Below are 24538 nucleotides of genomic sequence, written 5' to 3'. Positions count from 1 at the left end.
GACAAAGGGGTTAGAGTTACATACATAAGGTAGTGAGTACATTCTTTTGGGGCATTGTTACCCCTCCTATACTTGTTTCCCACTTTCTTTCCCCCACCCTCCAAATTGTAAAGTTCATTTCCAACACAGTGTCTTGTGAGTATCACTGTTGTATTGGTTCACCCTCTGTCCTTTGTCTCATCATTTTGGTGTTCCCCTTCCCTTCCCTAATTCAAATAAGCATATATAAAATGTACCAGTTACCAAAATCAGATACACTGACAACAGGGAATAGACCACAGGGGAAAAACAAGGGGAAAAAACAACTCGACATAGTATACTAAAAACAACAAACAGAAAGAAAAACCTCTTGTTTCCATTATCCTGGAGTTCATTTCATCTAGCACCATCTTATATATGGTCATATGTATGTAGAAGGCAAACACTATTTCTTTCACTAAATTTTCAGTATTTGCAATAGGTCACTAAAATATTGGTATATTATATCCACTCACTCTCAAAGAGGAAGAAGAATTAGGTTATCTCTGCAATTCATCAGGTGTAGCTCCTTGTCAAATAATTGCAAAACTTTGCATCCCATGACTCATCTGTGAAATATGCTAATAACAATAATAATTCTCCTCAACTACTCTTCTGTCGAATATTAATATATTCCCTAGCATATCTCATGGTCTATAAATTTATATTGACATACAAAAAGGAATTCTTGCATCATCATTTACTGTTTTTTTATTGTAATTAGTAAAAGGGTTACATGATATTTGCCAGATAGAAGGTGCATTAATTCACATACATTGATACCCTTTCACATGTCTTGGTACCCATTACCCTCCCCCACACACGCCCCGCCCGTCTTGGTTTTCCCCCCTTCCCTATCAAATTTCAAATAACCAAATACAAATAAATTCAATATATCAGATAACAAAGTGAGATACTATAACAATATGAGATAACCAAGGGACAGCAAAGGAGATGAGAGACAACATAGTGCATTAAGGACAACAATATCCTGTAGGTCCTTTCAATTAGTTTTAGAGTATATGGCCTTATGTATCAAGATTTTGCTCTATTGCAGATCTCTGCTAATACAGCCCAAGGTTTCTACTGATTATGACGAATGAGGGAAACCATTGAGCCTAAGTTCCTTTGAGTCTGGCTTACTTCACTTAATATGATTTTTTCTAAGTCTTTCCATTTCCTAACAAATGGGGTGATGTCATTCTTTCTGACAGCAGCATAGAATTTCATTGTGTACAAATACCACAACTTGTTGATCCACTCATCAACTGAGGGACATCTAGGTTGGTTCCATATCTTTGCTATGGTGAATAGTGCTGCAATGAACATTGTTGTGCTAGTGGATTTAGTATGCCCTTGTTTCTGGATGATTGGGTAAATGCCAAGTAGTGGAATTGCTGGGTCATAGGGGAGCTCTATGTTTAGCCTTTTGAGGCACTGCCACACTGCTTTCCATAGTGGTTGAACGAGTTTGCACTCCCACCAACAGTGTAGTAGTGATCCCTCCTGGCCACATCCCCTCCAGCATCTGTTATTATTCGTTTACCTGATCCTGGCCATTCTAACTGGAGTGAGGTGGAATCTTAGAGTTGTTTTGATTTGCATTTCTTTTATAAACAGAGATGTTGAGCATTTCTTCATGTGTCTATAGGCCATTTTTGTTTCTTCTTCAGAGAAGACTCTCTTTAAGTCTTTGGCCCATGTTTTAATGGGATGGTTGTTACTTTGGAGATTAGTTTTGGAGAGATTCAATTTTTTGAGTTGTTGATATATTTTAGATATGAGGCCTATGTCCATTGTTTGGTTGGTGAAGATCTTCTCCCACTCTGTAGGCTTCCTAATTAATTTACTAGCTAAGTCCTTTGCCATACAAAAGCTCTGCAGTTTAATGCAGTCCCACTTATCCAGCCTTTCTCTGATTTGTTGTGATTCTTAGTCCTTAGTAAGAAAGTTTCGACCTGTGCCAAGGAGGCCTAGTGTATCTCCTATTCCTTCCTGTAAAGTTTTCAGTGTGTCAGATTTTACCTCCAGGTCTTTGATCCATTTGGAGTTAATTCTAGTGCAAGGTGACAAAGAAGGATCCAACTTTAGTTTTCTGCAGGTGCTTAACCAGTTCTGCCACCACAACTTGTTGAAGAGGCTGTCTTTCTTCCATTCTATTTTTTGGCTCCCTTGTCAAAGATTAGGTGGCCATAGGTCTGTGGTTTAATATCTGGGTCCTCAGTTCTATTCCATTGGTCTTCAGGCCTGTTCTTGTGCCAATACCAAGCTGTTTTGAGAATTATAGCTCTGTAATGGAGTCTAAAGTTTGGAATTGAAATTCCTCCTGCACTGTTCTTTCTGCTAGGAAGTGTTTTTGCTATACAGGGTCTTTTACTATTCCATATGAAATTTTGAATTGCCTCTTCTATTTCTTTAAAGAATGACATTGGGATATTGATGGGTATTGCGTTGAATTTGTAGATAGCTCTTGGCAAGATTGTCATTTTCACAATGTTGGTTCTACCAATCCAGGACCATGGGAGGTTTTTCCATTTCCTTAATTCTGCTTTAATTTCCTTTTTTAGGATTTTAAAGTTTTCATCAAAAAGGTCCTTTACATTCTTAGTTAAGCTAATTCCTAGGTACTTTATTTTCTTTGAGGCTATTGTGAAAGGAGTTACTTTCCTGATTATTGCCTCGTTCCTCTCACTGTTGGTGTAAAGGAAGGCAGTTGATTTTTGAGGGTTGATTTTATAGCCTGCTACTCTTGCAAAGTTTTGAATCAGCTCAAGGAGCTTGGGAGTAGAGTCTATAGGATTCTTTAAATACAGAATCATGGCATCTGCAAAGAGGGATAATTTTATTTCCTCTTTCCCTACTTGGATCCCCTTTATGCTTGCTTCTTGCCTTATTGCACTGGCTAGGAATTCTAGTACTATGTTAAAGAGTAGTGGAGAGAGTGGGCATCCTTGTCTCGTTCCTGATTTTAGAGGGAATGGCTTTAGCTTTTCACCATTAAGTGTAATACTAGCAGTGGGTTTCTCATACACAGCCTTTATTACATTGAGGAATGTTCCATGGATTCCTAGTTTCTCCAGAGCTTTTAACATAAAGGGGTGTTGGATCTTGCCTCTTATCTCCAATTATCCTCTAGAAAATGGTGCTGGGCTCAAGGTAGGATAGTAGTCTTGAGCGGAGAGCTCAACGACAGCACCCAGGCCCAGGGATAGGGCTTTGAGCTGAAATGCTCAGGGACAGTGCCCAGGCCAAGTTCAAGCCCTATAACCCCCTCACACACATAAAAATAATGCACCCAAAATATAGAGAAAAAAATAATTTGTTTCATTAGTCTACGAGTAATTGGATGAAAATATATTTGTTTGTTTTTGTTCTAAACCTTGAATGTGTGTCATATGGCAGCTATAAAACCATTAGACATAAAGCACATGGCAAGTAGCCATAGTATTTAATAAATATTTATATATAACTTAAATAGTTGGAGTTGAGGACATTGTTTTCATAGTGAATAACTAGTGCTATCTCTAATAGTGTACTTTGGGCTAAAAGAGTCTTTTAATACATTTTTCTATATAAACCTGAACCAAATAAAAATAAATTCATTGCAGTTTGTTAGAATATAAAGGAAATTTGTATTTAAGAGCAATAAAGCCTACACTTTGCATTATATAAATTTGCAATTCATAACAATAAAAATTCAGTTCATATGTATCTCTGTGAAGAAAATAGGTGTGATTTATGCCTCTAACTCTTGAAATTTTAAATCTTAAATGTTGGCTTTATTCAAAATCACATTTTGCAAAACAGTGAAACTATTTTGCCTTCCCTATATTTGTGATATTTTAAATCCATTATGTTCAGAAGAATTATGTAAATACTTGAGTTTCTCTTAAATATGGGGTATCTCTTTAGCATAACTACATGATAACATGCTTTTATTTTAAAAAGCACTTAACATGTTTAAAAAGCAAATATGTTCATCTAGAATGTAGAAGGGAACTTCTCCAGTGATTTACAAGTAGGGAGAAGGAAATGTATAAATATGAGAGTATCAAATAGATGAATGACAAAATTATATGAATAAAGAGTATTTGTTGGTTGTGGGGGTATTTCTACAAGGAAGTCAAATGTATATTCCCCTAGCCATTAGTTATTGTTTGAAATTTTTATTAGGAAAATGGACTCAAATTTTAAAAATGATGTATTATGATCCTTTTAAATTTTTTATATTCTTCATGAAAAATATACAAGTAATATTTTTTTCTTTTGTGGGTCATGGGGCTTGAACTCTGGGCCTAGGCACTGTCCCTGAGCTCTTCAGCTCAAGGCTACCACTCTACCTCTGGAACCACAGTGCCACTTCCATTTTTCTAGTGGTTAATTGGAGATAAGAGTCTCATGGACTTCAGTGCCTAGGATGACTTTGAACTGCAATCCTCAGATCTCAGCCTCGTGAGTAGGTATGACTATATGTATGAGCCATGGTACCCGGTTAGGAAAATATTTTTGATAAGATGAAATTAGTTCTGTTTGGTTAAACACAGCCAGAATTATAATTAAAAACATGCTTACACTTATCCATTTATCCTTTCTAATTCAAAATATGATGAAATTTTATGCTGTATATTATTGGGCAAAAGTGAATCATCTGGGAGAACCACATATTTTGCCTAATTGCCTAATTTCACTTGGCTGAATAATTCAGGTAGGATTGGTATACACTGTTGCCTGTAGTTTTTTTTAAGTCTTTATCAGTAATTGTATAAAAAGGCAAGGAAATATAGGCATTGTTAACTATAAAGACATAATTGTTGACTTAACATAGATTGAAGCAGTTTTCAAATTTGCCTAGCATGGTTATTTAGCGATTAGATTGTTGAATTGTTTTCAGAAGACACAGTCACAGAATATGTCTTAGAAAAATAGGTAAACATAGAAAAATATGTCTGAGTGCATAACATAGTATGATGATTAAAAGCAACTTTATTCAAAGCTAACTGGTAAGAAATATTGCATTATAACAAAAGTACATTAGATTTTGTAGTCAAAATGGTTCAATTATGGCAGTATGAGGTATTTATCACTATAATACCCATTAACATAATTTGAGGCATCATCTCTCTACAGTCTTATAAGGACAGAAACAGAGCAAGAGACAAAACATACATAAAGCAAAAATTTGGGGGATGTGCTGGTATTGGGGTTTAAATCATTTCAGGCCTGGGTACTATCTATTAGCTTTTTCTTGTAAGGCTGGCTCTCTACCAAAAGAGCCACACTACCATCTGTGAGGTTTGTGGTGTTTTATTTGAGATAAATGCACTTTCCTCTCTGGGCTTGTTTCAACCATGTACCTTAGATCTCAACATCCTGAGTACCTAAGATTAAAGCCCATGAGGCATTGCTGCCTGGCCACAAAATAAATACCTTTTCTATACTATTGTGTGTAAAATTTAGTAATGAGGTACTTTGCAAAGGGAGAGGGTAAATAAAGATGGCTAAGGGGGGATGATGGATAGGTTAACAATGTACTTAGTACCTTACTTGTGTGACTGTAAACCTTGCTCATTACCTTTTCACTAAAAATAAAATGATTTCTGAGCTACAATTAATGAATTAGCTCTCATTTTAAAATCTGGTTTCAGCTATGATCTATTGAATACTTTCTCTTACTTCGATATTGTTTCCCACTTCGCAAAACTAAATGAAAATGTAGAGAAACTATTGGTAAAATTTATATACTGACACATTTTCTGATGTGGTTATAGGCTCTATGAAAGCCATGCTCAGAGAAAATCATAACTTTAAAAGGTTCATTTTTTCCCTCAAAAGATAAAATAAAACTAAGAATAAATAGAACTAAGAACATGGAACAAATCCATCCAATGATAACTCTTGGAAAAAAAATCTGACAAATATGTAAACTTCATCTAATTCTAACAAGGGAAAATGAGAATAAAAGTACAAAGTGTTAGCAATGAGAAAGGATATATAGCAACATTTACAGAAGTAATCAAGAGAATACTAAAAGCAACTCTATAACAACAATTTTGAAAAATTCTGGGAAATAGATGATTTTCTAGTACAATGAAAATTACTAAAATTGAGGTAAGTGGAAAACTAAACAAGCATAATTACTTCACTTTTTAATGTATATGAAAAACTATTAAAATTTATATGCACACATTTATTTATCCGATACTTTGCTGCAAATTAGTATTACAACAATATGAATATTGATTCTGAAGATGTGTATGTGAATGTGTATATATATTATGTATATATAAATGATGTGTGTTTATATACAAATATACATCATATACATATATGTACCTATGTATACATACATATACATATGTATGTATATGATGTCAAGCCTTGCAATGTGTAAACTTGAAATAAAACAGAACAGATCAAAGCTCTAAAAACAAGGAATTATTTGACAACCCAATATTGCATTCATATTCTAAAATATAATGCAGTCATTAAAATGAATGAATGGGATTATTTCATAACAACATCTAAAATATAATCTGTATAATGTCTTTTTTTAAATTTTTACTGTAATTAATAAAATGGTTACATGATATTTACCAGATAAAAGGTGCATCAATTCACATACATTGATACCCTTTCACATGTCTTGGTACCCATTACCCTCCCCCCCACCCTCCTGTATAATGTCTTTTATAGAATATACGCTCCTTATATTTGTGCCTATATAAAATCACCATGCACATTTATACATGCAATGGTCATATAAAAGAGAAAAGAATGAATAAATGAGTTTGGGGACCAGATTTGGGAAAATTTTATGGGAAGAATGAAGGAAGAGTAAAAATTACAAGATTGATTAATACAAGATGTCAGTGAGATATTTGAGCAAATGAAATACTTCTGTGTATGTAAATAAAGTAGTTAGGACTGGATTTAGTGCCTCACACTCCTCCAGAGGCAGAGATTAGGAGAATCAAAGTTCAAGGCAATCCTAGGAAAAGTTAATGACAGATTTCATATAAAGAACTAGTTAGAAATTTCTTCATGTGTCTGTTTTCATTCTTAGTTATTCTTCTGAGAATTCTCTCTGTAAGTCTTCAGGCCATTTATCATTTATTGTGGTGGTTGTTGTTGATTTTGTCAGTTGTGGGGCTGGAATATGGGCCTGGGCACTGTACAGCACCACTTCCAGTTTCCTAGTAGTTATTTGGAGGTAAAAGTCTCACAGACTTTCATGCCTGGGCTGGCTTTGGATCATGATCCTCAGATCTCAGCCTCATGAGTAGCTAGGTTTGCAGGTGTGAGCCACCAGCGTTCGGGGTGGGGGGGTAATTTTTTGAACCCAAAGTAAATTTTAGATATAAAGGCTTGTAAAAGTAATTTTTTTTTATTCTGTGTGCTTTTTATTTGTCAGTCCTGGAGCTTGAACTCAGTGCCTGGGCGTTGTCCTTGGGATTTCTCAAAGCTATGACTATACCTCTTGAGTCAGAGCACCACTTTTGGCTTTTTCTGTGTATGTGGTATGGAGTAATTGAACCCAGGGCTTCATGCATGGTAGATAGGCACTCCACCACTAGGCCACACTCCCATCCTTGTGCTTTCTATTTCTCTTATTAGCTATGTAATTTGTCATATAACGAACTCTTCTATTTTATACAGTCCCATTTGTCCAGTCTTTTTTGATTTGTTGTGATTTCAGATTTTTACTTACAAAGTTTCCACTGATGCTTAGGGGCCCTATTGTTTCCCATAACCCTTCTTCTAATATTTTCATTATTCAACATCTCTGGCCATAAAACAAATGCAAATGAAAATCACATTGAAATTCCACTTCATTCTAGTTAGAATAGCCATTATCAAGAAAGCTAGCAATTGCCGGGAATGGTGACTCAGGCCTGTATTCCTAGCTACTCAGGAGGCTGAGTTCTGAGGATCAAGGATCAAAGCCAGCCCTGGCACAAAAGGACCTGAGACTCTTATCTCCAGTTAACCTCTAGAAAATGGGAAGTGAGGCTTGGTTCAAGGCTAGGGCATTAGCCTTGAGTAGAAGAGTTCAGCAACAGCACCCAGGCCGAGTTCAAGCCCCATGAACCACAAAAAAAAAGAAAAGAAAGAAAGAATAAAGAAAGCTAGCAATAAAAAATACTGGCTGGGATGAGGCCAAAAGGGAACTCTGAATGTAAGTTTGTTAAACCACTCTGGAAAGCAGCATGGAAGTTCCTCAAAAGACTAAACATAGAGCTTCAATATGACCCAGCACTTCCAAATTTGGGCATTAATCTAATAGAACACAAACATGGTCACACTAGAACAATTATCACAGCCATGTTTATTGCATGGTTACTTACCATAGCCAAGATATGAAACCAATCCAGATTCCCCTTAGTGGAGGAATGAATTAAGAAAATATGGTATATATTTATCAAATGGAATTCTATGCTTCCATCAGGAAGAATGATATTGTACATTCATAAGAAAATGGAAAGACTTGGATAAAATTATATTAAGTGACTTAAGCCAGATCCAAAAGAAGTAAAGTTTGCATGGCTTCCCCCCTTTGTTTCAAGTCAAATGTGCCAACAAGTCAACAATTAACACACTGAATGGTTAAAAGTAAATACGATTGGACATGATAATTTATACAGTTTTCTAGACATTCACAAAATGAGACCAAAGGAGAACGGATATTCATAGGGGTGTATTGCAAATGCTCAATAACTATCATGTAAAATAATATTTTATGTAATGAACTCCAAGAAATGGAAATAAGAGATTTTTTTGCTGTTGTTGATGTTGCTTTATTTGTCTTTAATCTTTTGTTTGTTAATTTATATTTGGAAAAGTAAGGGGTAACAGAAAATGTAGAACAAATGTAAACAAATACAGTAGCGATACTCACAAGAACATTATGTTGAAAATGAACTATATAATTTATGGCTGGGAATAGGAGGGAAAAACTGGGGCATAGTGAGGGAAGGGGTGGCATGGCAAAAGTAATGTACTTATTACTTGACTTATGCAACTGTAAACTCTCTGTAGATAACCCCTATAATAACAGTAAAATATACTTAAGAGAAATTTCATGTAAATTAATAAAACAGATATTAGTTTAAAGAACCACTACATTGGGCAACGATGGCAAACTTCTAAAGTCTCAGCTACTAGAGAAGCCATAAACAGAAAGACCGTGGTCAGAGACTGGGGTCAGACAAAATATGCGAGATGGTATTTGATACATAAATAATACAAAAAAGGCTGAAAGTATAGAGCACTTTCTTAACAAACATGAAGCCATCAATTCAAGCCCCAGAACTACTAATGTAAATAAATAAGTATAAGTAACTAAAATATTTTCATATTTCTAAATATTTTAATTGGTATAGCCCATCCTAGGGCTTGAACTTACGGCCTGCGCACTGTTACTGGGCTTTCTTTTATTAACCACTAGAAAACTGGAAGTGGGCTGGGGTAGCCTTGAGCTGAGAGGTCATGGACAATGCTCAGACTCAGAGTTCAAGCCCCATAACAGATTAAAAAAAAAAAAACGGAAAAACAAAACAAAAAAAAACATTGAACATTCACATGGTAAGAAAGAAAAGGAAGGTTGCAAGATGAAAAAGCCAAAACAGATTTATAGCAACCCTCTCTTTAAGTAAATAATCCAATTCATTTAGACTTAATCTTCTCTTTGGTGATAGACAGTAATCCCCTTTGAAGGTTATTCCCTCCATGACCTAGTCTTCTTTCACTGGGTCCACCTTTGAAAAGAGCTAAAAATCCAGCACATGGATCTTTAGGGAACAAAACAAAACAAAACCATAGCTTGGAGATTTGCTTTGACAAAGTAACTTGACTTGATTTTGATTCTTAATTCTATTCCTGTATAAGAAAAGAACTAGCTATTAGTGCCATTATTTATTAGAAGTCTGATATTTTTCTAAAGCAGTAGATTACAAATACAGTCACTCTTAATATAATAGCACTATTATAATGTTTTTTTTTTCTAATCTGTCTGAAGGAGCGTGTCTTAAGTTTAGGCATCTTTCATGAATTGTCACTGTTATATATAATTTTTGGAGATACACTGGATACTTAAATTTGAAGTAATGTGTTCATATGTTAAAAGGATTTCCATTTCCTATCATGATAAATTAATTAGAGGATAATTGTTTGAGATGTAGAATAAGTAAATTTACAAATTTGTAAATTATAAATTTACATTTGTTTCTATTTTTGGATTGTTTTAAAAAGAATAATGCTACTAGAATAATGCTACGTCATGGCTCTAATAATAGCTAAATGTAATTGTCTTTAAATTTTGTTTCTTTTCATATTTAGTCACTTTGTCTCTTTTCTTCAAGTGTTCCCCTCTTTTTTTTTTTTTTAAAAAAAACAGGTTGATTTAGTGAATATTGGAAGCACTGACATAGTGGATGGAAATCATAAACTGACTCTTGGTTTGATTTGGAATATAATCCTCCACTGGCAGGTAAAATATTGATGAATGTTTTACTTTAAAATAACATGTTGCTAATCTTTTTTTTTGTTTTAACCTTTGGCTTGCAATATAAACACACATATCATGAACAATACCAAGCCCTCTCCATAGTTCTTCCTTTTAACTCAGTAAAATCCATGGCAATTGAGATGTTAAAGGTTTATTTTCAAGGGTGATTTTTTTTAAAAAATACTAAATTTCTTATATTCAAAAGTGTGCATTTATAAAGCATTTTATGGTACGATTTTACACTTGCCCTGTATACAAATTACAAGGTGCTACTTCAAATCTTGTAACGAATTCTAAAATATTAGCCTTGTACCACACAAAAATATGCAAAACTATTGTATACTATGCAGATTATTTGTAAAAGATAAAACATGTTGCTTTTTGTTCCAAATACAAGAAACTTCAAGCTAGATACAAAGTGTTAACATTCTCCCTAAATGAGATTTCCTGTTGCAGTTTTCTGATGTGATACTAAATTCTTAACATTATTTTGACATTTTCATTGTCAAAAAACTGAGACGTTTCCCACAATTCAGTCCTTGTTTATTCATTAACCATTCTAATAGTCATTTTCTAATTTTTATTTTATGTTCTAAGGATGAAACAAAAAAACAAAGCTCTAGTCATAGGTAAACTAAAGTATTTTTAGGGCTGGGTTTATAGTGGTAGAGTCCTTGCCTAGCAAGCATGAAGACCCAGGTTTAATTCCTCGTTACCACATACATCGAAAAAAGTTGGAAATGGTGCTATGGCTCAAATGGTAGAGTTCTAGCCTTGAGAAAAATCCAAGGACAGTGTTCAAGCCCTGAGTTCAAGCCCCAGGATTGCGAAAAAAAAAAGAAAAGAAAAAAGTTCTTTTTTATAAAATATGTGCATTCTACAACTTTCTTATGAGTGACTGAAGAGTTTTGTCAAAGGAAATGCATCAGGGGCTGGGAGTTTGGCCTAGTGGTAGAGTGCTTGCCTACCATGCATGAAGACCTGGGTTCGATTCCTTGGTACCACATACATAGAAAATGCCAGAATTAGTGCTGAGGCTCAAGTGGTAGAGCTCTAGCCTTGAGAAAGTCCAAGGATGGTGCTCAGGACCTGAGCTCAAGCCCAGGACCGGCCAACAAAAAAAAAAAAAAGGAAAGAAAGAAATGCATCAGCTGCACACTGGTGGCTCATGCCTGTAATCCTAGCTAATCAGGAAGCTGAGATCTTAGGATCACTGTTCAAAGCCAGCCCAGGCATGAAAGTCCCTGAGACTTATCATCTAACCACCAAAAAAACAGGAAGTAGTGCTGTTTCTCAAAGTGGTGGAGCACTACTCTTGAGCTGAATAGCTCAGGAGCAGTGCCCAGGCTCAGAATTGAAGCCTCACTACCCACAAAAAGGAAGGAAGAAAGGAAGAAAGGAAGGAAGGAAGGCAAAAGGAAGAAAGGAAGAAAGGAAGAAAGAAAGAAAGGAATAAAAAAGAAAGAAAAGCCTCAGCCATGTTCCTATAACTCACCTGTAAATTTAGACATTCAGAAGGTTGAGGTCTGAGGATCAAGCAGATAAGAAAGTCCAGGAGACTCTTGTTTTTAATTAATCCCCTAGAAAGCCAGGAGTGGAGCTATGGCTCAATTGGTAAAGCACTAGCCTTGAGAAAAATATCTCAGGGACAGCACCCAGCCCCTGACTCCAATCTCTAGGACACACACACACACACACACACACACACACACACACACACACACACACACAAGAAAGGCATGTTTTCTGTAAATTATTGGTAAAAGAATGAACTTCAAAAAACAACTGTGTTCTTTAAATGTAAATTAATGTCAATAAAAAAGTAAGATATGACTGTAATTATGAATTATTAGTATAACTACTAAATTCCCAAATTACAGTCTGATTTTGAAATTGCAGGATTTTTTTATTCATGATGATAGCATTTCTGAATGCATTTATTTGACCTCTGTAAAACTGATGAGACTGATCTAAAAGAATATCTGTATATTCAGTATAGTATATATCAGTATAGTGAGCCATTGTTATTTGAAAAATGTCCTATGAATGACATTGATTGCTTAGCACTTTTCCCATCTATTTTAAGAATCTAGAGGATACTTGAGATATCTTTGCCTTTTTTACTAGTAGGAATTACTGTTTTTTAAATAAAATTTCTCCATTGATATCTAAATTTTATAGCATAAATTTACCACTCCTCAGAGTAGAATTCAATGTGTACCAATCTGGTTTAGTTCTTTCAGTGACTTCTCAAACATTCTTGAGGAAGGAACAGGTTTTATTCCCTAATCAAGCTAAATTTTAGGCTATTTAGAGTTGTATTATCCACCAGTACAATCTCATTTTGGCACATTTCCACCACTCTAAGAACATTTTTTTTCTTGTACACTACAATCACTCTATATAACTACTCTAACTCTAACTTCTAATCTATTTCTATGTCTATATATTTTGTTTCCTGCACATTAAATTCCAATGATAATATAATATGTGCATTTTGTATAGTTTCTTTCATTTAGCATTGTGTTGGAAGTTCCTCTGTATTATAATAGTTGTCAGAAGTTCATTTAGTTGACTTGAATTTTAACTTGAATTGTAAATTGGTCTTGGTTCACATCAAAATAGTGTATAGGTCAGGGGTAGACCTACTCAACACAGATACCATAATGATTTCCCAGTAGTGTCCATGCCATTTAATTTCAGTTACTCAGTGCAAGTTCAACTGCATATTACAGTAATGTGGGAAGAGTGATAGAAAAACATAACTACAGACAATAGGGAATACACCACCACCATCAAACAATTTTCCGTTTTTGCTCAGTACTTCTCAAAACATCTTAAAGAAGAAACACTTTCTCTTCTAGTCTATGATATGCAAAATACTAAACTGAAACATAGAAAAAAAGAGAAAATGCTACACAAACCTTACTTCCTTTTATTATTAAGTATAGTAATGTGAATAGTAGTTGGTGAAATGACCATAAAATTTTCTTGCACTTGCTCAGTTGTCTTACCTTATGACCTAGTAACCAATTATAGAATGACCCCAGACTGTGAACCACACTGAATGGAACAGGTGTTGATTGTGAGAGAGCAAGGAGGAAAACTCAGTTAAATACAGATCTCTGAAAATATTTATTAATTTCATTTATCATCTGGAACCTCTCTTATCCTTTTTTATTTCCTAAAATCCTTTGTTCTTACTTGTAATATCACTCAGGGAAAGGATTTCAATGCTATTCATGTTATCTGACATTTTCTTTATTTGCTTATGAGTGATCAGTTTGAGTGAGTATAAGGAAAGGGGTAACATAAGAAAAAAATATGCACAGGAATTCTAGAAGTATTTTTTCAATCTTTTCTTGTCTGAAATCTTCCTTTATACACTGTTATTTTCATGTACATCCTTGAACTTTTTGTGATCGAAAGAATACAGTCTTCTCTGCCTCTGCCTCTTTTTCTCATCTCTCTTCTAGCATATTGGCCTGTTCACCCAAAATTACAGAACACTTTTATACAATATTTGCTGTTGTATATTTCATTGAATCTCCAAAGATATTTTCACTATTTTATATATGCCTTTTAATTACACAGAAGACGCCTTTGAATCTCAGTAAAGATTAAAAATCCTCGTCATCTTAATGTACTTTTCAGATATATCAGATTATGAAATGCTTTAAGACACAAAAATATATGAATCTCTTCTTCCAATGGCATGTGCTATGTTATTAATGGTACTGCCCATAACTTTTCCTTGAACTTTTGAGAATTGGTAATATCAACACTACTTTCCAGTCAATGTTTTTGAAGTTTCCACTTCAAATAAAATTGTTAGACTGAAAAGCCATGTCTATTTTCAGCAGTAAGTGACTTTGAACAAAATTGTGATGCAGAAAATGTGTGCTTGGCATCTTTCTTTCCATTTTGTAAATGCAAACCATCTTTTCTCAAGTGGTAAACTTGGTTCTGGTAATCAGTTGGAAATAAAATAAAATCTGAACTGTGGTGTACTAACAGAAGTCAGATTTCCAGTTTCTGGCTGAGTTAAAGTAACTAAAGTAATTCACACAGTAAACTTCATATGTCATTACAAAATTAATGATTTTGTCTGCCGAACCTCTTCGTATAAACACCTTTGTGCCTACCCATTTCTGTACAAAATAATGTTCTCTTTTTCAGCAGTGTCACAAACTCCTTTCCATGTAGAATCTTCCTCCTACCTCATTTCACATCTAGTTCTACAACACATTCTAATTACAGGCTGGTTTCTGGGATGTAGATTTGAGACTGGGATACTGTTCTTAGGACCAATAATTTATGAAGGCAGAGGTGGCAGAAGTGGGAAGAGGACCCAATTTTAGTTTTCTACAGGTGCTTAACCAATTCTGCCAGCACCATTTTTTGAAAACGCTGCCTTTCTTCCATCCTTTTTTTTTTGGCTCCCTTATCAAAGGATAGGTTCCCATAGGTCTCTGGGTTGATTTCTGGGTCTTCACTTCTATTCCATTAGTCCTCAGGCCTATTCTTGTGCCAGTACAAAACTGTTTTGATAACTGTAGCTCTGTAACAGTGTCTGAAGTTTGGTTTTGTTATTCCTCCAGCACTGTTTTTTTCTTATATGCATCATTTTTGCTCTACAGAGTCTTTTCTTATTCCATAAGAATTTTTGGATTGCTTCCTCTATTTCATTAAAGAATGGCATAGGGATATTGATAGATATTGCATTGAATTTGTAGGTAGCCCTTGTCAGGATTACCATTTTTAAAAATGTTAATTCTTCCAATTCAGTAGCATGGGAGGTTTTTCCACTTCCTTAGTTCTGCTCTTTGTAGTTAGTTTTAAAAATCAATGCTCCTTGACAATTTCGGTTATTTTTTCATAAGGAGATTTATGTTACCGGCTCTCTCACTTCCTCTGTATCTCTCTCCCTTTCATATACCCACAAATACACACATACTCTCATACAAATACACATCCTTGCATGTTTCATTTCATTCTCTCTCAAGGACTTTAAGTCCTGAAGGTAAGATATTTCTTTCATGAGAGGCTTACCTTAGCACCAATGATTTTTGGATAACTGTTTCTGATATAGGAACATTATAAATTACTTTCACACATTGTCCTTTATCTTTTTTCTCAGCAATATTTGCATCCCAGTAGCAATAACTTGAACCTGAGGTTGATAAGCTGAATTAGTGGCATAATGATTCACAAAGAGTTTGAATTAAATCCATACTTTTCCTTAAACATAATACACACAGAGGGCAATCTGGAAAGCATTTTACAAATGCATCACTGGATATTTCCATGACCAGTGATAATCCATCACCACTAGTGCGCTGGTGGCCACTGATGCCAACCCTGGCACAGGACATGAATCAAAAGGCCTGTAACAGTTGCACATTTCATAAAGTATACATTATGTGAAAAATTATATTCCTTATGAAATGATTTGACTTACATTCTCACCAAGTAACTGACTAAATGATCTAGTTACCAAGAATATGCACACAAGAATTTGTATCTTCCAATTAATACCATGTTTTTCAATGTCATCTGAGACTTATTTCAAGTTTTTAAAAATCTGATTTGATAATGTGTCCTGAAATTTGCATTGAATCTTCATCAAAAAGATGACTAGCACTCATGATGCTAAAATATGTATTTTCCTCAAGGTGCTTGTTAATTTCTACATGGATGAAAAAGCAAAATAAAATATGATATTTAACTTGTGCATAAATATACACCATTTGATCAAATTTTGGTAGCATATAACCTTATACTTCTAAAACAGAAAGTCCCTGATGCTAAAGATGGATCACGTTTACTTAAATGCATTGCCTTCATAAACCTCAGAATGGACTTAAACCATATATTTAAAATAGAAATACCTTCAATAGAATATGTAGACAATATGTTCTATAATTAAATGTCCTTGAACTCTCGAAATTTATAAACATTCTTAAAATGAAGTTGTGCCTCAGATTACTTAGAGAAATGAAACTTCAAAAATATTTTGCACTAACCCAAAGCCTAGGAAAGAATGAAATGTACAGAAACCATTTAATGAATATAAAATTAAGCCCACAGAGATATAGTTATATAGTTATAGCTATAGATCTTAGAAAGAAATATTTCTATTTTAATTTTTGGCTGATTAAAAAATAAACATTTGGGGCTGGGAGTTTGGTCGAATAGTAGAGTGCTTGCCTAGCATGCATGAAGACCCCAATTCCATTCCTCAATCCCACATACATAGAAAAAAGCCAAAAGTGGTCATGTGGCTCAAATGGTAGAGCTCTAGCCTTGAGAAAATCCAAGGACAGTGCTAATGCCCTGAGTCCATGCCAGGACTGGCAAAAAAATTTTTTTGACTTTTACCTTTTCCAGTTCATTAAAGAAACAATATGTATTATTTATGTATACTAGAAAACTAGAGTTTATATTTTACTATATCTTCTTGTAATCATGTTGCTTGTATAGAAAAAGAAACCAAATCCTAAAATGTTTTGGTAGTTTTCCCATTTCACACAATTTACAAAGGAAAAATTTGAACTATATTTTTAAAAACACCTTTACTTATTTACTGTGTTATTTCTCTTTTTCAAAAAGAAAATCAGATTGAACTTTAATTATTGGTATCTACTCTGGTCTCTCCATTGTAAATTAGAAAGGTGAGAGAAAAAACATAACATTTATAATTAAATATGGCAGAAGCTAGGAGTTATAAGTGGTACAAGCCAGCAACTGTCAAAATAGATTTCTAACTATTTAGAATGGATGTAGCCCTGGTTAAAAAAAAATCTATTCTTTCTCCTTAGTAACTAGAGTAAAGTTATCACATGTTTTTACTAAAGAAAGGACATTCATATTGAAGTTTACAGAGTTTTTGTTCATGGAATGTGTTTTCTTATTAAAAAATTTTCTATTTACATATATAGGTCAAAAATGTAATGAAAAATATCATGGCTGGATTGCAACAAACCAACAGTGAAAAAATTCTTCTTAGCTGGGTCCGACAATCAACTCGCAATTATCCACAGGTTAATGTCATCAATTTCACCACCAGCTGGTCTGATGGACTGGCTTTGAATGCTCTCATTCACAGTCATAGGTAAGTATATTGCTCACATATTAAATAACTTGTATAAGTATGTCGGGGTTTTTAGCACTGTTTGCCTCCTGACCAGCAGGAAGGGCAAAGAGAACACGCCCCGACTAAGATGAGACTGAGAAAGGTTAGGGCCTGCTGGCCGCCTTCACACAGCCCTCCCTTCTTCCAGAGGGAAGACAAAGACACGCCAGGGAGAATGTCACAGCAGACTCATTTAATGGGAAGATACCAGGGGCTAAAGTAAGAAGCAGGAATCTATTAACATAAAAGTAGGCAGGACAGGGGAAGGTAGGTGCGGTCAGAGAGGGCAGCAGGGCCAATCCATGGGTTCGAGGTAGCCTTATTTTACATCACAAACCATAGCCAAACCTCCCAACCAGGAGACAGGCAGGTTGGATCTCCAAAACCAGGAAGTGAGCACTGGGCCATGAGGTAGGCCTTTTACCCTTGATGTGACGTGCCCCACATAAGTATGGTTTTAGAATCTGAGATGTCTCTTTTCCAAATGTGATTTCAGATTATTTTCTACTACGCCATCTGTTAACTGTGTTGAGCATTTTAAACCAGCTATCCCTTATGTTGGAATGATTAATTTTTTTTTTTGGCCTAGTGGTAGAGTGCTTGTCTTAGCATGCATGAAGACTCAGGTTCAATTCCTCGGTACCACATTCACAGAAAAAAAAAAAGCCAGAAGTGGTGCTGTGGCTCAAGTAGTAGAGGTCTAGCCTTGAGGAAAAAGCCCAAGGACAGTGCTCAGGCCCTGAGCTCAAGCCCAGGACTGGCAAAAAAAATCTAGAAAAAATATAAGCAAAATATGTAAAAATATTTTATTCATATTTGTGTAATATATAGCTCATAATAGTATATATATATATATGTACAGTCACTACAGTACCTTACCACATGTGTTATAAACATATATAGGCTTTAGGAAATGTCAAGTTTTGTTATGAGTTTGTGTGTGTGTGTACTGTTATATCCCAACCACTCAGGCAAGTCTTGAATCCATAGCATTCAAGTCACCAGCCCTCAGTGAAACTGAGTTAGGAGTCAATTTAAATGCTGTTTAGAGTCTGCTCTGCACCTCCGGGCTGTCAGAGATCAGCCTAGATCTTCAGTGGGGCTGAGTTCTTAAAAACCACACTCCAGTGGTTGTCACTATATGATGTCATCCTGTGTTAATAATCACAAGGACAAAATCACACTCAAAAACAAAAACAGAAATTTCAGTTAAGCATGACAGGTTATTACAGTACCAGGGTTTGAACTCATGGCTTCAACCTCATGATCAGCATTCTTGTTCATGTCTGGCTCTCTATCACTTGAGCAACACCTCTTGTCTGGTATTTTACTGGTTAATTGGAAATGGAGTCAAGCAGACTTTTCTGTGCTGGCTCTGAATCCTGATCCTGCAGCACTAAGTCTCCTGAATAGCTCAGATTATAGGCATGAACAACCAGCTCCTGGTTACTTTGGTCTTATTATTTCCTATAACATTTACTACACATGATGAAATGCATTGCCTAATTAACTGTGTTTAAAATGAACGCGAATGCACTGATTCTTAGTGCAGGGTATCCTTTCTTGTTCTAATTTTTCTTTTTGTTTGACAAGGCTACCAATTTCCTATGCCACTCTTGCTTCTAGAAAGGCTCAGAATATAAATTTTCTTCATGCTAAAGCTCGACCCAAGGGCAAACACTCTCTAAATAAGCATCTTTGTTAGGTGTCATGTTCCAGCTGGGTTTAATTAACCCCATCCAGACTGGGTTTCCAGGTGAATGACTCAGCAACCTGATTCCAGAAAGGAGGCAGACTGACACCCAATCAGCATGTTAAGCAATGTTAATGCATTGTTTTTTCTAAGCACAATAGAAGAAAAATAATCATTGCTTTAATACTGTCAGGTGAGGAGGGATAGAGGTTTTTTTTTTTTCCTTCTGCATCATAAATCAGTGCTGATTTATGCAGACACATGCTTCATGTGAAGGGCCTGAAAAAATATTGATCTTATTTTTCATGTACACACTTTCAGATGAACAAGAATATAGAGAATCAGGTTATGTGGTCCTTGTAGGCAATCTAAAGTTATCTCTTTAAGTGGAATATTTCCATCCTATGAGCATGTTCATACACTACATTTGTTAATGTTCAATTTTATGATTTCTGAATAAATTTGTACTTAGGATAGTAAGTATATTCAAATTGCTCTGTCCCTGACCTAGTCTTCCTCAGTCAAAAATATCCTCATTTATAAATTCTCCCTAGTGTACTGAATGAATCATCAGTAACTATGTCTTTATACATTATATGGTTACTTTTCAAGAGGTTTCTCATAGTTGTTTAATGTTCTCTCCTGAATCATCTGCCTCTGCTTTTAACAGACGTTCATATTGTTTATCTAAAGAAAGGAAAATGGTTCAATTTTCTGTTCCAAGGTGATTGTCATTGATATACTTTGTAATGTCATGAGGTGTCCTGATTTAGATAATTGAGTGACTAAGCTATATAGAACAAAGACATGTGCTTAATATAGAGCAAGGAGATTGACAAAGGACCTTGAAAATTAAATGTTTTGTGCTAAAACACAGATTCTACTACAGTGGAGATAAAAGGAATCAAGATTCCATTCTTATTGATAATTGATTAGAAACATCTCCCAAATAGGCAAACAAGGTTGCAATATCTTTAAATTTGCAATTAATTTATCTTTTTCCTTCTTTTGGGACCATAGTGTATGGTTTTAAAAATTAGATTTTAGAATTTGTAGAAAGCAAAACAAAGTCCTTTGTGATCAAAACTCTACCTCATCACAGTCTAGTACAAGATGCAGTCACCGACAGCTCTACATTTTTCTTGATGATTATTACAACAATATATCATATATTGAATAATTTTTTTCCTTGATAAATTGATTTCTAACAGTGTATGTATTTATTGCTCCTCAAAAGAAAGCCTAGAGAAATTAGCTTATCTCTATTTCCTAGTTTTATTGGTTACATTTAATCATGGCATTTGAATTATTTCTATCTTAAATTAAAATAATATGAAAATGTCTTTAAAAAAATTTTCCAGTCCTTGAACATAGAGACTGGGCACTGTTACTAAACATTTTTGGTCAAGGCTAGCCCTCTATCGCTTGAGCCACAGCTATACTGCCAGGTTTGCCTGGGGCTGGCTTCAAACCATGATCCTCAGATCTCAGACTCCGAAGAAGATAGGATTACAGGCTTAAAACACAACAACTGGCTAACAGTACCTTTAAAAAAAACAGCCATAGAGTTTTTAGCCCATCATAAATTTTTATGTTTATATAGTTATGTTTATATCTCCAAGACCTTGTCCATAACATTGGGTACCCAAATATTGAGTCATCACTCTTGTACTGTTTGGATCTAATATCCACATATTAAGGATACCATGTGCCTTTTGTACCTTTTGTCTTGACTTATCTCATTCAACATGATTCGCTCTAGCTTCATCCAATCCCCAACAAATGCCATTATTTTATCTTGTCTGTTGGTTATGTAGATTTCATATATATATATATATATATATATATCACATTTTTGTATCCATTCATCTGCAATAGGCCGTCTGGGTTCAACATATTTTATTACATAGATTAATATGTACCTATGACATACAAACCCTCAGCTTAATTTTAATTATGTTCTAAGATCTAAGTGCCAGTGATTGTATATAGAGATTCCCCTCTTGAATACTTGTTAAACATGCCATTTGAAATATGATGTAAAAATCAATGTTAATAAATTCTTTAATAAAAAAACAACTGTAACATTGTGCCAAAATTAATTACAAATGGATCAAAAATCTTGAGGTAAAAGCAGATACCCTAAAAACTTTACAGGAAGGAATAGGAGATAGACTAGGGTTCATTGGCACTGACGGAAACTTTCCTAATAAAGGCTCAGAAAAAAATTAAAGAAAGTTTGGACAAATGGGACTTCATTAAACTGCAGAGCTTCTGTATAGTAAATGACAGAGCTAGCAAATTAAATAAAAAGTCCATAGAGTGGGAGAAGATCTTCACTAACTATACAACAGAAAAAGGCCTCATATCTAAAATATATCAACAGCTAAAGAAATTGAATCACTCCAAAACTAATCTTCAAAGAAACAACCATCCTATTAAAAGATGGGCCAAAGACTTAAAGATAGTCTTCTCTGAAGAAGAAATGAGAATGGCCTATAGACACATGAAGAAATGATCAATATCTCTTGCCATAAAAAATGCAAATCAAAATAACTGAGATTTTGCCTCACCCCAGTTAGAGTGGCCATTATCAAGAAATCTAAGAACAACAGATTCTGTCTGGATGTGGCAGTAACGAAATGCTACTACACTGTTGGTGGTAGTGTAAACTTTTTTACCACTCTGGAAAGCATTATGGTGGTTCCTCCAAAAACTAAACATAGGGCTCCCCCATGACCCAGCAATCCCTCTCCTAGGCATTTACCCAAATGTCCAGAAAGAAAAACTAGAGCTACTAGCACAATGATGTTCATTGAAGCATTATTTACCATAGCAAAGATATAGAACCACCTACCATAGCAAAGATATAGAACCAACCTAGATGTCCCTCAGTAGACGAATGGATCAAGAAGATGTGGTATTTATAACCATGGAATTCTATGCTACCATCAGAAATAATGGCATTGCCCCATTTGTAAGAAAATGGAAAGATTTGGAATCATATTAAGTAAAGTAATTTAGGCCCAAAGGAACATAGGCTCTATGGTTTCCCTCATTTGTATCAATTAGTATATATCTAGCATTCCCCTAGTGGAGGATCACAATAGTTCAAAAGCCATGTACATATGGCTGTATAAGATGAGGCTAAGTGAAATGAATGCCAGGATATGTAAAAAAGAGGTTTATCTTTGTGATTGCTGTTCTTATTGTATTATGTGAAATTATTTCTTTTCTCTTTTTTCCCCTTAAGGTTTATCTCATGTGGTTATTATATCTGATTTTCACCCTGGCATATTGTAAATACATTAATTTGTTTATTTGAAATAGGGAAGGGAAAAGAAAAAAAGAATTGGGAGGGGTAGAGAGAGGGAAAATGGAAGAAAAACATGGGAAGTGGCATCAACTTTCAAGAAGTAGTATACCCACTACCTGATGAATGTAACCATAACATCTCTATATAACACCCTAACAATAAAATACAGTTAAAAAACTTTCTCTCAGGTGTAGAAAGAAACATTTGACTGTCTGATATTTATTGCACAGAAGTTTTTTACCATTATCTTTTTTCCAGCACAAGTTGCTTATAATAAAATTCTTTCACTTAAAATATTTTTAAGGAAAGAGGGATGAGGCTCAAGTGGTGGAGCATGAGTCTTGAACTAAAAAGCTAAATTCCAGCTTCATGCCCTGAGTTCAAGCCTTGGTATGAGCACATAAGCAAACAAAAAAATAACATTTTTATCTTCTCTGTAAAATTATTTTTACCTAGTTTGAATTGGTCATGAAAATAAATGTTGTTATTGAAATATAGTTAATTGTAGAACAAAATAAGAGTAGTCAATGCTTAAAAATTATTATTTTATACACTATTCTAAACAAAATTCTCATTTATTTCTCAGGAAAAATACTACCATTGCCCCACTTAACAGGTTAGGATGCTAAAACCCAGAGAGAATATAGAATTACCTAACATCATTTGACTGATATGCGGTAGATCCAGGGTTTAAATTTACACTTTCAAAAATTAACTAAATAGGGGCCAGAGCATGTCCTAGTAGTAGAATGCATGCCTATCATGCACAAAGATGTAGGTTCAATTCCTCAGTACCACATACATACAAAAGAGGCTGGAAGTAGTGCTGTGGCTCAGGTGGTACAGCTCTAGCCTTGAGAAAAATCTCAAGAATAGTGCTCAGATCCTGAGTTCAAGCCCAAGGACTGGCAAAAAATAACTAAATTTATAGTCTCCATAATGATACGATCTTCCTTAAAACTTACTTTGTTTAGTCTATGAATTATGGTCTAATTTACCACACAAAGTTATCTTGCTTTCCTTTATAGTTGATTGTTTTGTAGTTCTTTGTGCATTTAAAAGCTAAGGTATGTAGCATACGATTAAGAAAAGAAAGCAAAGTTGAGTAAAAGGTGGACGCGAATGCTGCATCAATTTCATATACTGCTTTGTGAAATGGTACCTTCTCTGTACAACTACTTAAAGATAATATAAAATATCATAGATATTTTAAAAACCACTTAATTAATTTTAATGTTTTTAAATGTGTACTTATTATGGTATATGCAGGTTTCTTCCCCATTGGTTAGATTTTAAATATTTGTAGGATAATAATTGCCTCTTCTGCTACCTAAATTTTATCTGTATGTTCCCATGAAGGAAAGGGAGACATAGAAAGAGTTTAGAATCATTCCATTCCATTTCCTGCCTGGGGAGCAAAAATGTTTCTCTTTTCCATTTTCCACTAGTTTAACTAACCCTTTTAACAAAAATTTTCTAAGTATTTACAAAAAAAACTTAAAAAATACTTCAGATTAAAATATAATAAACAGTAGTAAAATAAAGAGTAAATAAGAGCAAGACAGATTATATGCATAAATGCAAATGTCACATTAATAGCTCCACATTTCATAATTATGTAACTTATTACAAAAGGCATAATGGCAATAAGGGTAGTGAGCAGTGGTCAGATTCTTATTTCAGCTAAACACTGTGTGACAATGAAAGTCATCAACGATGACCAATTTTTCTCTGAGATACTGAAAGTTAAAGCTTTGTTATTATTAAGGAAGGCATAGCTGTAGAAGAAATAAGTCGGTTTTAAGGAATACCCATTTTTGTATATGATTCTTCTGATCAAGTAAAAACACAGAATAGGTAGGTGAACAATCT

General features: G+C 34.5%; 1 protein-coding gene across 1 annotated transcript in view; it reads left to right on the top strand.

The window, feature by feature from the left end:
- Positions 1-24538, top strand: part of Dmd (dystrophin) — a 1999854-nt gene that overhangs the window by 348474 nt on the left and 1626842 nt on the right. Inside the window, exons 5-6 of the mRNA XM_090326714.1 lie at positions 10412-10504; positions 17464-17636. Of these exons, the coding sequence (XP_090182840.1) occupies positions 10412-10504; positions 17464-17636 (266 nt within the window). The remainder of the gene's footprint in view (positions 1-10411; positions 10505-17463; positions 17637-24538) is intronic.

The sequence above is a fragment of the Megascapheus bottae genome, chromosome X (genome assembly GCF_031878675.1).
Source record: "Megascapheus bottae isolate mThoBot1 chromosome X, mThoBot2.hap1, whole genome shotgun sequence".
Taxonomy (NCBI): domain Eukaryota; kingdom Metazoa; phylum Chordata; class Mammalia; order Rodentia; family Geomyidae; genus Megascapheus; species Megascapheus bottae.
The sequence above is the reverse complement of the archived record's forward strand: the minus strand, read 5'-3'. Positions and strand labels throughout refer to the sequence as shown.